Below are 13,940 nucleotides of genomic sequence, written 5' to 3' on the forward strand. Positions count from 1 at the left end.
AACAGAGCCAAACTGCAGAGGGATGGGTGTTGAATGCAGTGGGTAGTGGGAGTCCACAGTGCTGGGCTGTGAGGAGGGAGGAGTGGAATGCTGTGGGTAAAAAGTGGAACCAGGAGGTTGATAAGAGTGTGTTGGCGGTGTGGGAGGGGTGCATGGGAAAGAGTTTTGCGACAGCGGCTGCAGGGGAGGACGGGTGTGGAGCTGCTCAGTTTGAAGAGCTAGTATCGCCTGGAGCGTGTCCACTTGGCGCTCCATAACTGTTAAGAGCCGCTCCGTGGCTTCTTTCTGGTGTGCCGCATTCTTTTGTTCCCTCTTCTCGCTGTCCTGCCACTCCTTCAATTCCTTTTTCTCAGCGGCAGAGTGCATCATAATTTCACGCACAAAGTCCTCCTTAGTTCTTCTTGGACGCTTCCTAATTCTTCGCAACTGTTCTGCCGCCGATAACAGAGAGGGAGGCTGTGCTCCCAAGGTCATCTCTGAAGTTTAAAGAACAGGAGTACTTGTGGCACCTTAGAGACTAACAAATTTATTAGAGCATAAGCTTTCGTGGGCTACAACCCACTTCTTCGGATGCAACTTCTTCGGGTTGTAGCCCACGAAAGCTTATGCTCTAATAAATTTGTTAGTCTCTAAGGTGCCACAAGTACTCCTGTTCTTTTTGCGGATACAGACTAACACGGCTGCTACTCTGAAATCTGAAGTTTAAATGCAACATTTTACAGAAGCAGTATTGTTTGCAACACAGACAACACTGTTTCAGTGCTTTAAAACACAGCCAGTACTCACACACCTGTCACTAACTGGCTGACCCCAGGCAAGCACACACAAGCCACAAGACCCCCAAAATGGTGAGTAGCTGCAGGGGCAGGGTAAATCACTGTTCCTGGACCCTGCTGTAAACTGGGCACGTGGCTTTTGGGCAGTTGGGGAGAGCCAGCATTGTAGGGTGGGCCTGATAATCATTCCTGTCCCCACACTTTCCATAGGAGGTGATCATTATGGAAGATACCTCATTGCTAAGGGGGAGCAGGGAATCAAGGGAGGGTCTTCTCCAAGCCTGCGGCTTCTGCCCTGGCCCCTATGCAGCTAGCCCGCGTCCAGCTCTTTGTAGAATTGGCAGCTCGTGGGTGCAGCACCGGAGTGGCGGTTTGCCTCACGCGCCTTGTGGTAAGTGTTCCACAGCTCCTTCACTTTGACCCTGCACTGCAGTATGTCCTGGTCATGGCCCTTTTCTGTCATGCATCTAGAAATCTGTCTGTAGGTATCATAATTCCTACGTTTGGAGCGCAGCGGGGACTGCACTGCCTCCTCACCCCAAATACAAATGAGGTCCAGCAGCTCGGCATTGCTCCAAGTGGGGGATCGCCTGGTGCATGGAGCAGGCATAGCCACCTGGAAAGATGTGCTGAGACCACAGCACACATCACTGAGCAAACAGGAAGGGGACTTTCAAATCTGCAAAGGAATGTATGGGGTGGGGCTGACGGTTGGTCACCTGAGGGCAGGGCAGTAGAGTTCAAACCGATGACCAGAGAGGTGAGAACAGGCATTGTGGGACACCTCCCAGAGGCCAATTGCAGCACTGTAATCACCACGGTGTCTACACTGGCACCGCAGCACTGTAGCCCTGCCGCAGAAAGCTCTACAACTCTTGTCGGGGTGGTTTTTTTAGAGCGCTGCATCTGCACAGTTTCTGCACACAAAGTGGCTTGGCAGTGTGCACACCTCAGGAGTTACAGCGCTCAAAGCTGCTTTACTGCACACAAACTTGCCAGTGTAGACGGGGCCTAAGTATTAAGTGTGAGGTCTATATCAGAAAGGAAGGGCAGGGGCACCATTTGGGGGGGCAGGGGGACTCCTCCCCTCCCCCCTGAGTTTCGTACAGGAGGTGTGCTCCCAGGCGGAGCTCTTAACTACAGCACAGCATTAGTGCAGAGGAGAGGTGCCCCTGGCGCAGAGAGCGAGTATTTTGTTTAAAGACAGGGTGATCAAGATAAAAAAGGGCTCGTGATTAAATTAAGGATCTAGCAGTCAAGCTTGTAAAACAGGAATCCCTCTGTTGGGGGAGGGGGAGAGTTGTTTTGGAGAGAACACAGGGGACTCAGAAGAAATACAGGTCTGTCGCATCTTACACGCATTTAACATGCGCGATTTCAGCTTTACGCGGTCGGCAAAAACAAAAAAAAAGAGAAAAATAACAATTTCAATACTATACCTCTAGTGCGGGCGATTCTGCCCGCCATTCAACTCAATGTAATTTTGACTATACACGTTTTTCGCTTTACGCACTAACCGCGGAACGGAACCCCCGCATAAGATGAGACTCACCTGTACAGACAAGTCCTCAGAGCCAAGGTCACATTCAGAAAAGGGGGAGATTTGGGGGCATAGGTGAAAAGAAGGGGGCAAAACCCAGGGAAGGGATAGCAGTGTATAGAGAGGTTCCCACTCTGCCTGAGGTACTTATGTGGCCCCTCACAATATATAACCTAGTTCTTCTCACAGCCCCTCGGTGAGGTAGAGCAGTGCTGTTATCCCCATTGTACAGATGGGGCACTGAGGCACACACAGACTAAAGGCCAGATTTTCAAAGCTATTTAGGCACCTAGTGGGAAGGTTAGGTGATTTGTAAGCCCCACTAGATGCCTAGCTGCATCTTTGGGTGCCTAAAAGGTTTTGAAACTCTGCCCTTAACGCACTGGCCTGAGGTCATACAGGAAGTCCATGGGGGGAGCAGAGCCCAGGTCTTTCAGGGCTAGCTCCCTATCCAGCAGACCAGCCTCTTTCGCTCTGCTGCATGCTGCAAAAACAAAGACTCTGATAAATGGGAGCAAAACCAAGGCAGCCAGTTCTCTGAGACTCCAGCAATCAGTCCCAGGTGCTTGGGAAGGATGTCATGGTTGACAGCATGAAAAGCAGCACAGAGGTCAGGAAGGATAAAGAAAGAGAGGATGAGAAGGGAGCACTTAACTCCCAAAAGGTGGCAGGTTCTGCCCCAGGCTGGGTTATAGCGCAATGGTTGCTGTGCAGTTTTACATTTTAACTGAAAACCATTTTGTTTTGTCATTTTTTGTTCTGAGTTTGAGAAAAGGGAAGGAAGAAGAAAGTGTCGTATGAGTATCAGGTGTGTTTCATCTTAGGGTTTCATGTATACAGGCCAATTCCAGAACAAAGAAAAGAAAATGCATCAGCAGAGTCCATAAAGTCGACGATTATTGTCAGGATTTGTATTATTCACTGGGCACCATCTCTGTGCTCAGCACTGTTCAGAACATAGGCGCCAACTCCATGGATGCGCCAAGGCTCAAGCACCCACGGAAAAATATAGTGGGTGCTGAGCACCCAGGAGCCAGAGCTTGAGTGTGGAATGGGAAGAGTTCTGTGCTGCAACAGAGGATGGGTACCTCAGATAAAAAAGGCTTGTCATTAAATTGAATTAAGGATGGTTAGATGATCCTGAAAGCATTCCCAGGCACCCCAGTTAAATGATAGGAAAGAAAGGGTAGGAATAAATGGTTCACTTTCAGAATGGAGAGAAGTAAATGGTATTGTCCCTCAGGGGTCTGTACTGGGACAAGTGCTGCTCAACATACACTTCTACCCCGATATAACGCGGTCCTCGAGAGCCAAAAAATCTCACCGTGTTATAGGTGAGACCGCGTTATATCGGGGTAGGGAGAGGAACTGCTCCCCGCCCCAGCTCACCTCTGCTCTGCCTCCGCCTCCTCCCTGAGCGCGCTGCCGCCACTCAGCTTCTCCCTCCCTTCCAGGCTTGCCGCACCAATCAGCTGTTTGGCCCGGCAAGCCTGGAAGGGGGGAGGGAGCAGAGCGGCGGCGGCGTGCTCAGGGGAGGAGGCGGAGATGAGCTGGAGCAGGGAGCGGTTCCTTTGCGCCTCCTGTTACTTGCTGCGGCCCTCCCCGCCCCCCCCGACCCCAGCTCACCTCCGCTCCGCCTCCTCCCAGGAGTGCACCGCAGCTTCGCTTCTCCCCCCCTCCCTCCCAGGCTTGCCGCGCCAAACAGCTGATTGGCGCAGCAAGCCTGGAAGGGAGGGGGGAGAAGCAGAGCTGCGGCACGCTCGTGGGAGGAGGCGGAGCGGAGGTGAGCTGGGGTGGGAGGGCCCCGGGGAGGCCCGCAGCAAGTATAAAATGAGACCTTGTGAGTGGTGACAGAGGATGGCAGAGACCATTAAAAAGGAACATGCTCATATTCAGTGTCAGAGGTGCAGTATTTAGGCCAGGGAGGCTACCCAGGCCATGGCCCAACCACTTTTAAGAAGGTACATGTAAAATAGGATTGCCACCTAGTTGATTTTGACAGGCTTGGGCAATTTTCCAACTCTCTTGTTGGTTGCTGGTCAAGAGATAAACTTTTCTGGGGGGTTTTGTTATGTGCATGTCCTGCTGCGTGCAGTGATCTTATAACTAGCAGTTGTGCACCTCATGACTGGGAATGCACCGTAGACAGCACCCAGGTCTGGCTCTGTATACCATGCCATGGGCTGGGCCCTCACCTGCTGAAACCACAGCAGCTCTTCTCTGCGCCGGGGACTGGCCAGGAAACAGGATGGACCTGTCACACTGTGCTTGACTTCTAAAAAAAGAAGTGCTGGAACTCACTTTTCTGTTGGATTCCTGCCGGCACCGGTCCAGGTTGACTTACTCATGGGCAGTAAAAGGGTGGGGGTCACTATTCTCCTGCCAGAGCCCTTTGGCCTGTTCCACAGTAAAGGGCTATTACCTCATCCCTTGGCAAAAAAAGGGGGTGCCTGAGGCACTGACTATAGGGGGAGACAGAGATAGGGGCACAATGAAGGGTTAGAAGCTCAGATCTCCCTAGGCCAGCTCTGAGTGGAGACCTAGTGGCCACCACTTCCCCTCCTGGCCAGGCCTGAGATAGCTGGATAGGGTGGCCTGGCCCCATAGCTGGGGACCCACTGTTCACATAGGAGGAAACAGGCTGGGACTCTCACATCCCCACCCAACAGGGAAATCCTGGCCAGCATACCAGCACTGCAGGTTAGGAGGGGACTGAAGGTCCCGGCCCTTCCCCAGACAAGGCAGCAGTGGTGGTGGAGGGGCTGCTGTCTTGGGCTTGGCTGGGAGGGGAGGTGGCAGCTGCTGGATCGCTCTACTCAAAGTCACCCCATGAGGGGGCCTGGGCTCCCCACGTTGTTGCCCCCATCAGAAGGGAAGGAGCACCATACTGGAGCGTTCCTGCACAAACTCGAGCGCTACCTTCCCGGGTGAAGGTTGCCAGCCGGGAGGGGTATGGCAGGGAGCTGGATGGGGCAAGCAGGGGCTCCTGGAAGGGGAAAACATGAGGATTCCCTCCGGGCTGAGGCTCCTGAGAGGGCATGGAGATAGGGGCCCACGGGCCAGGCTGCTGGTCTGTGTGCATGGAGGGGGGGGACACCTAAGAGGGGAGTCAGGCAGAGGGCAGCACTGTGGCTTCCCACTTTAAATGGAGCTCTGCAGCCCTGCGGCATCTGTTTGAGCCACAGCGCCTCCAGCTGGCCTTTGGCCACCAGGGCTGGGAGCCTGGTGGCAGCGCAGCCGCTCCATGGGGCTGGTTCCCCACGGCGCTGAGAGCCCAACTCCAGCTGGAGCCTGCTGCAAGGGCAGGGTCGGGACGGCGGGGGGAGAGGGCGGGCAGAGCTGGACCTTGGGGGACCCCACAGCCCTTCACCCCCTGCCCCAGCCACGGAAGCGGGAAACAAACCCGTTCTGGCCCCTCTTCACCGCCTGCCTGCAGCTACGGTAACCCGGGCAATCTACAGCCTGAAAACGATTATCAGCCACTTACGTCCAATCAGGGATCAGGACCTCCTACTTCACCCAATCGTTTGCCGGCGTGGGTGGGCGCTGCCGGGAGGCGGAGAACGGTAGCTTTACAAACCAATCAGACGCCGAGGCTCTATAAGCCCCGCCCACGGCCACAAGCAAGGGGCGTGGTCGCCGCTCCCACGGCAAGATGGCGGCGGCCGGGGCGGGGAAGGTAGCGAAGGCGGCGGGCGCGGCGGTGAAGCCGATCTTCAGCCGGGACCTGGGCGAGGCGAAGCGGCGGGTGCGGGAGCTGTACCGCGCCTGGTACCGGGAGGTGCCCAATGCCGGTGAGGACGGCGCCCTGCGCAAGGTCGGAGCCGGCGGCGGCTTCGTTACGGGACCGTGCGGGCTCCTGGGCTTCCGCCGGGCTGCGGGGCTGCAGGGCGGGGCTGCGGGGGAGGCCCCGGCTCCCTTCCTGGTGATAGCGCCTCGGGGCCGCCTCGGGCTTCTCCGCTCTCCTGCCAAGCGGCGGGGCGGGGCTGACCTTGGGGCTCCGGTGCGGGGAGCGGGGGCTCTGCCCATCTCTCCCCTCCCGCGCTTGGAAACCCCGCGCTGGGCAGGACTCCCCGCGGTTCTGCGCTGGTATCTTTTTGCCACTGAGCCTTGCAGCGTCTTGGGTGCTGGGTTGGGGCCCACTCGGGCCACCTGGGCTCTGTTGCTGGCTCTACCAGTGGCCTGCTGTGTGACCTTGGCCATGTCACTCTGCCTCCCTTTCCCCATTTGTAAAACTGGGACAGTGATGGCCCCTCTTCTTTGTGAAGTACTTTAAAATTCAAATGGGGGTGGTGGTGGTGGTGCTAAAGAGGTTATTTATTCTTACACACTTCCTCTTCCACTGAATCCTGATGGCTCTGGACACTAAATACCTCTGTTGTGTGGGCTGCCTTCCCCATTCAGCAGCAGGGAGAGTATCCAACAAGGTGCATGTATCATTGGCACAGGTTACAAAGTATACCTTTTTCCTTTAATTAGCTACTCCTGTCCTGTCCAAAGGACCTTGGACTTCTTTGACTTAATGTGAATGGCTGGTAGACTTTAAAGTCAGGAGGGACCCTCATGATCAGACTCTAGTCTGATCTTCTGCACGTTGCAGGCCACAGAACCTCACTCATCCACTCCTGTAATAGACCCCTAACCTGTGGCTGAGTTACTGAAGTCCTCAAATCATGATTTAAAGACTTCAAGTTACAGAGCATTCATCATTTTCACTAGTTTAAACCTGCAAGTGATCTGTGCCCCAGGCTGCAGAGAGAGGCAGAAAACACCAGGGTCTCTGACATCTGACCTGGGGGAGAATTCCTTCCCAAACCCAAATGTGACAATCAGGTTGACCCTGACCATGTGGGCAAGACCCACTAGCTAGACAGCTAGGGAAGAATTTTCTGTACTAACTCTGAGCCCTCCCCATCTAGTGTCCCATCACTGGCTGTTGGAGATATTTGCTGCTAGCAGTCACAGATCAGCTATGTGCTATTGTAAGCAGTCTCATCATACCATCTCCTCCATAAACTTATTGAGCTCAGTCTTGAAACTAGTTAGGTGTGTTTGCCCCCACTCCCCTTGGAAGCCTGTTCCAAAACTTCACTGCTCTGATGGCTAGAAACCTTTGCCTAATTTCAAGCCTAAACTTGTTAATGGCCAGTATATATCAATTTGTTCTTGTGTCCACATTGGTGCTTATCTTAAATAACTCTTCTCCCTCCTTGGTATTTATCCCTCTGATCTATTTATAGAGAGCAGTCATATCGTCCCTCAGCCTTCTTTTAGTTAGGCTAAAGACAAGCTCTTTGAGTCTTCTCTCATAAGGTAGGTTTTCCATTCCTCTGATCGTCCAATTAGCACTTCTCTGCACCTGTTCCAGTTTGAATTCATCTTTCTTAAACATGGGAGATTAGAATTGCACACAGTATTCCAGATGAGGTCTCACCCCGTCCTTTATATAATGGTACTAACACTTCCTTGTCTCTACTAGAAATACCTTGCCTGACGCATCCTAGGACTGCATGAGCTCTTTTCATGACAGCATGACGTTGGTGGCTCATAGTCACCCTGTGAGCGAACAGTACACCCAGGTCGTTCTCCTCCTCTGTCATTTCCAGCTGTTAAATCCCCAAAACTTGTTGTTAGTCTCTAAACGCATGACTTTGCACTATTAAATTTCATCCCATTTCTATATTACTCCAATTTTAAAGGTCATCCAGATCTTCTATGATATTCCAGTCCTCCTCCATATTGGCAATACCTCACAACTTTGTATCATCTGCAAACTTTATTAGCGTACTCCCCCTTTTTTGTGACAAGGTCATTAATAAAAATGTTAAATAAGATTGGTCCCAAGACCAGTCCTTGAGGAACTCCACTAGTAACCTCCCTCTAGTCTGACAGGTCACCTTTCAATATGACCTGCTGTAGTCTTCCCTTTAACCAGTTCCTTATCCACTTTTCAGTTCTCATATTAATCGCCATCTTCTCCAATTTAATAATTTCTCTACTGTATAAACCGGTAGGGACATCTTGTCTGGTATCCTGTCTCCTTCAGTGAACAATATTGGATATTCAGTGGAAAATCATAAGCCTTACTGTCTGTACCCCTACCCTCTCTGGTATGATATAATATATCCCATCAGCTGGGGACCAGAATGATTGAGACTATATGAAACTGGATCTTCTGCCACTTATTTGATGCTGTAAGTCATCTTGATTTTATTTATTTATTCATTCATTCCCAATGGCTGGAAGGGGCCTAGAGAGGAGAAAAAAAATACTGCGTATGTCTTCTCTTCTAACTTTGATCTCTTAGCCAAGTAGTGGGTGAAGCGCGTTCAATAAACTCTGCAAAGTAAGGATGTGTATTATAATTGCCTAAGTCTACAAAACTAGGCTGATCAATTTCTGATTACAATTTTGAATAACTTCTAGCTTAGGAATAATTTCTAGCTTAGAAATAAAAGAACAAATTTTAATTTGCAGTGTTCCATACATACAAAATTGAGACATTCTGTGGTGGAAAACTTTAGCGCATTGGTGATGACTCCTGTGAATATTCTCTGCTTTGTCTAGTACAGCTATACCAGTTGGACATCTCAGTGAAACAGGGGCGTGATAAGGTGCGGGAGATGTTCATGAGGAATGCCCATGTCACAGATCCCAGAGTGATTGACATACTAGTTATAAAGGTAAAACAAACATACATACTTTCTCAAATCCACAAAGTGTTGTGATTACCATGTATAAATAGTAATGGGAGAGGGTGACTCTTTGCTTATCAAAGTTCTATAGAACAAGCAGAGATATTGGAGCCCATTAAGATCAGGGTAATATAGTTAGGATATCAAGTATCAAAGGGGTAGCCGTGTTAGTCTGGATCTGTAAAAGCAGCAAAGAGTCCTGTGACAAAGAGACCAGGGGTCGGCAACCTTTCAGAAGTGGTGTGCCAAGTCTTTATTTATTCACTCTAATTTAAGGTTTTGCGTGCCAGTAATACATTTTAATGTTTTTAGAAGGTCTCTTTCTATAAGTCTAAAATATATAACTAAACTATTGTTGTATGTAAAGTAAATAAGGTTTTTAAAATGTTTAAGAAGCTTCATTTAAAATTAAATTAAAATGCAGAGCCCCCGGACCAATGGCGAGTACCCGGGCAGTGTGAGTGCCACTGAAAATCGGCTCCTATAGGTCTGTTAGTCTATAAGGTGCCACAGGACTCTTTGCTGCTTTTATAGTTAGGATATGTATTTCAGTCATAGATACTAGAGGAGAAAAGACCTCCTTGTTCTTATAAAGCAGGCTGGTCTTTATAATAGACTCGTAACTAGGGCTATCGATTAATCAGTTAACTCACACGATTAACTCAAAAAAAAATTAATCACGGTTAAAAAAAAATTAATTGCAATTAATCACACTGTTAAATAATAGACTACCCATTGAAATTTATTAAATATTTGTGGATGTTCTTCTTCATTTTCAAATATCTGTCAATTACAACAAAGAATACAAAGTGTACAGTGCTCACTTTATATTTTTTATTACAAATATTTGCACTGTAAAAATGATAATAGTATTTTTCAATTCACCTCATACAAGTACTGTGGTGCAATTGCTTTATCATGAAAGTGCAACTTACAAATGAAGGGTTTTTTGTTACATAACTGCACTCAAACAAAACAATGTAAAACTTTAGAGTCTGCACGTCCACTCAGTCCTACTTCTTGTTCAACCAATCACCAAGAGAAACAAGTTTCTTTTTACGTTTACAGGAGATAATGCTGCCCACTTCTTAATTACAATGTCACCTGAAAGTGAGAACAGGCATTCGCGTGGCATCGTTGTAGCTGGCGTCGCAAGATATTTTCATGCCAGATGCGCTAAAGATTCATATGCCTCTTCATGCTTTGGCCATTGTTCCAGAGGACATGCTGATGACGCTCGTTTAAAAAAAAAAAAAAAAGGGAAAAAAAGCGTTAATTAAATTAGTGACTGAACTCCTTGGGGGAGAATTGTATGTCTCCTGCTCTGTTTTACCTGCATTCTGCCATATATTTCATGTTTATCGCAATCTTGGATGATGACCCAGCACATGTTGTTCGTTTTAAGAACACTTTCACTGCAAATTTGACAAAATGCAAAGATACCAATGTGAAATTTCTAAAGATAGCTACAGCACTCGACCCAAAATTTAAGAATCTGAAGTGCCTTCCAAAATCTGAGAGGGATGAGGCGTGGAGCATGCTTTCAGAAGTCTTACAAGAGCAACACTCTGATGTGGAAACTACAGAACCCAAACCACCAAAAAAGAAAATCAACCTTCTGCTGGTGGCATCTGATTTAGATGATGAAAATGAACATGCGTCGGTCCGCACGGATTTGGATCGTTATTGAGCAGAACCTGTCATCAGCATGTCCTCTGGAATAGTGGTTGAAGCATGAAGGGACATATGAATCTTTAGTGCATCTGGCATGTAAATATCTTGCGGCGCTGGCTACAACTGTGCCATGCAAACGCCTGTTCTCACTTTCAGGTGACACTGTAAACAAGAAGTGGGCAGCATTATCTTCTACAAATGTAAACAAACTTGTTTGTCTAAGCAATTGGCTGAACAAGGACTTGCAGGCTCTAAACTTTTACATTGTTTTATTTTTGAATGCAGGTTTTTTTTGTACATAATTCTACACTTGTAAGTTGCACTTTCATGATGAAGAGATTGCACTACAGTACTTGTAGTAGGTGAATTGAAAAATACTATTTCTTCTTTTTTAAAGTGCAAATATTTGTAATCAAAAATAAATATAAAGTGAACCCTGCACACTTCGTATTCTGTGTTGTAATTGAAATCAATATTTGAAAATGTAGAAAACATCCACAAATATTTAAATACATGGTATTCTAGTATTGTTTAACAGTGTGATTAATTTTTTTGACAGCCCTACTCATAACACCAGAAAGGAGGAGTTTAGTTAATCAGACTTCTCTTGTTCTGCATTTGCAAACAGGAATTGTCCATCAGATGAAACAGTTGTGTTTAAGGATTCCTGTGTATGTGCTTATAAAAGGTGATGGGGTCACACATGGCTAATTCTCCATCAACCGTAATCTTTCCATTTCCCATACTTCCATCTTACTGTGTTTTTTTTTTTGTTTTTTTTTTTCAATCAGTCAGAGGCATTGGACATTACAGAAATACTTCTGCTGTAAAGGATGGTTTTGGATTTTTAAGTGGGTGGCATAGCTGCGTCAAGATTTCCTAGATAAGCTTGCCAGATATGTATTTTGGGCTCTAGACCTGTCTGTCCAAGGAAGAATAAAATTACCAAAACACACAAACATCACCCTTAGCATTTCAGAACAAGTGGCCAAAGCAAGACTAACTGAACTCTGCAGTAGCATTGCTTTACCAAGAGATTCCTTCAAACTGTGAGCTGCATGCTCACCTCTAGTGCTATATAAGTACCAAGACCGACAATGTTTGTCAAGAGTGCGTATCAGTAACTTTAAGGGCAAAAAAATTAGATGGATTTTTCAGTTATCCCCAAACCAAGCATTATAAACCCAGAAATCCAGAATTAAAGTTGCACTTAAAAGAGCACCAAGTGTGTTACGGTAGGGAAATGCACAGTTTGGGCACCCAAACAACCTTACCTCTGCCCTGTAGTAACACCATGTAATAACCCATTTAAAGGAGGGCGGATTAATGATCACAACGGATGGGTTTCTGGCAGAGGAAATGGGGCAAGCCATGATACCTCTATGGAGAAGAGGCTTGGCCTTTCTCTCCTGTGCAGCTTGACACCTGCTGCCAGGCTGTAGAGGAGTGGATGTTTGAAAAGCAGGTGGGTAGCTAGGAGTGCAGGTCATGAGGAGAGAACCAGAGATCTGGGTCACTTGCTCTGTGTGTTTAGGGGTGGTGGTGCAGAGGAAATCAGTGATGTGAAGCTGGGGAGGGTAATGCTGAGTATACTTGTTAGTGGGACAGACTTAAAAGACTGTAAGGGTGACAACTATGCATTCTGTTCTCATCTGCTTAAGCTACTTAAGATCTAACTGGGAATTGATCTATGAACCCTGGCTCTCGTTTTGTATAAATGCAGGGGAAAATGGAACTACAGGAAACTACTCGTGTATGGAAGCAGCGGACACACATCATGAGGTTTTTCCATGAGACAGAAACCCCGCGACCCAAGGACTTTCTGTCCAAGTTCTATGTGGGCCATGACCCTTGAGACAAACTGACTGAAAAACTAATTCTGTATTTCACTGTCTTACTGCAAATAAAGCTTTGTATAGTGGAAAGCAGCTCTTGAAATTCTTCATGAGGGAAGTATCCATCTCAACACTGTGTATGCCATTGTACTGATACAATGGGTTGTGCGCAGCAAGGATCCTATCTTCTGTTCCTATCCCCTTTTTAAAGTATTGTGCTTGCTCTGGAACATCTTGTAGCATGAGAAAGTAACTGTCAAGTATACACTGAGTTAAAGTAGGTTGGGAAACTTCAATTAGATTAAACATTTAGTGAAGCAAGACTGTCCTTGATATGGGCATAGGATATTAAGTACAAGCCACCTCAGAAGGAGTTGGAAAACTTTATGGAACTGGCCAGTACTGAAATTCTATAGTGGGGCTCAGGGCTACTGTATTGGAGGCAGCTGTTGATCAGTTAGTATGTCCAAGCATAACTAAAAATGTGCTAACTTTACCTAGCTGGTAATTCTGGATATGCTACTTGAGTCAAGTCTAACTTAAAAAAAACAAACCCAAACTCTCCGCCTTGGTCTGCTTGCTTTTTTCCCCAGTAACACTTATTGTACACTTGCCTATGCAATTGACTACAACCTATTAAAGCTGGCGTATCAAACTTGTTGAGAGCTCAAACGTCAGCAGCTAACATAACTATCTGTTACTCTTGGGGGAATTTCTCAAACACTTCAGTGCTGAGCTAGTCTATTTGCAGCCATGAGTGAATGCTGTGGTGGCATAGAATTAAATTAATATTTAGTCAGCACTCTGAAGCCAAATCCTATGGTAGCAAAACAGCTCCTTTTCTAATATCTTCATGTATTAATACTTGCCCAAGCATTATGTGGGCTAACCCTTGTCACATGCTTTGTCTGTAGTCAGGGCTTTGGAGCTGTGCTCCAGCTTGAGGCAAAAACCTGCTGCTCCGTGCTTCAGCTTCGTGCTCCGCTCCAAAGCCCAGTCTGTAGTCCTGTCTACGTTCCAACTAAGATCAGGGCAAGAGGAACCCTTTTTGAATACTGGTCTGAGATTTTAAGGACCATTGAAGATTCTAGCATGGGACAGATACCTTATGACTGAGTGCTGTCTGTGGCAAAGTGTAACTAGCTCTCTCTATGGTACAGCCAGAGTCTGTTTTTGTTGGGGAAAAGTTAAATAAGCCCCATCGTTGGCCGTGCATCAAGGAAAGATTTTTCAGTAGCATGTAAATTATTTAAAAAACATCCTAAACTTACCTTCAGCTAAAACTTGAAATTGGCCAGTGCTCTCTGTATTACTAGAATTAAAATAGCTTTACAATTAATATTTTCAGTGGATATATTCTTGAGATATTAAAGATAGTGGCACCTTCTTATGTATGTGATAGAAGGGGTCTTCTGCCACC

At 47.3% G+C, this 13,940-nt stretch overlaps 1 protein-coding gene across 1 annotated transcript; it reads left to right on the forward strand.

The window, feature by feature from the left end:
* Window positions 1–5,957: 5,957 nt before the first annotated feature.
* On the forward strand, window positions 5,958–12,610 carry NDUFA6 (NADH:ubiquinone oxidoreductase subunit A6). The gene is made up of 3 exons (XM_024197712.3): window positions 5,958–6,110; window positions 8,884–8,999; window positions 12,409–12,610. Exons 1-3 carry the CDS (start codon window positions 5,972–5,974, stop codon window positions 12,538–12,540), a joined length of 387 nt encoding a protein of 128 aa, XP_024053480.1. The 5' UTR covers window positions 5,958–5,971; the 3' UTR covers window positions 12,541–12,610.
* The last annotated feature ends 1,330 nt before the right edge of the window (window positions 12,611–13,940 follow it).

This window comes from Terrapene carolina, unplaced genomic scaffold (assembly GCF_002925995.2).
Source record: "Terrapene carolina triunguis isolate 2854851 unplaced genomic scaffold, T_m_triunguis-2.0 Scaffold247, whole genome shotgun sequence".
In the NCBI taxonomy this organism is placed as follows: domain Eukaryota; kingdom Metazoa; phylum Chordata; order Testudines; family Emydidae; genus Terrapene; species Terrapene triunguis.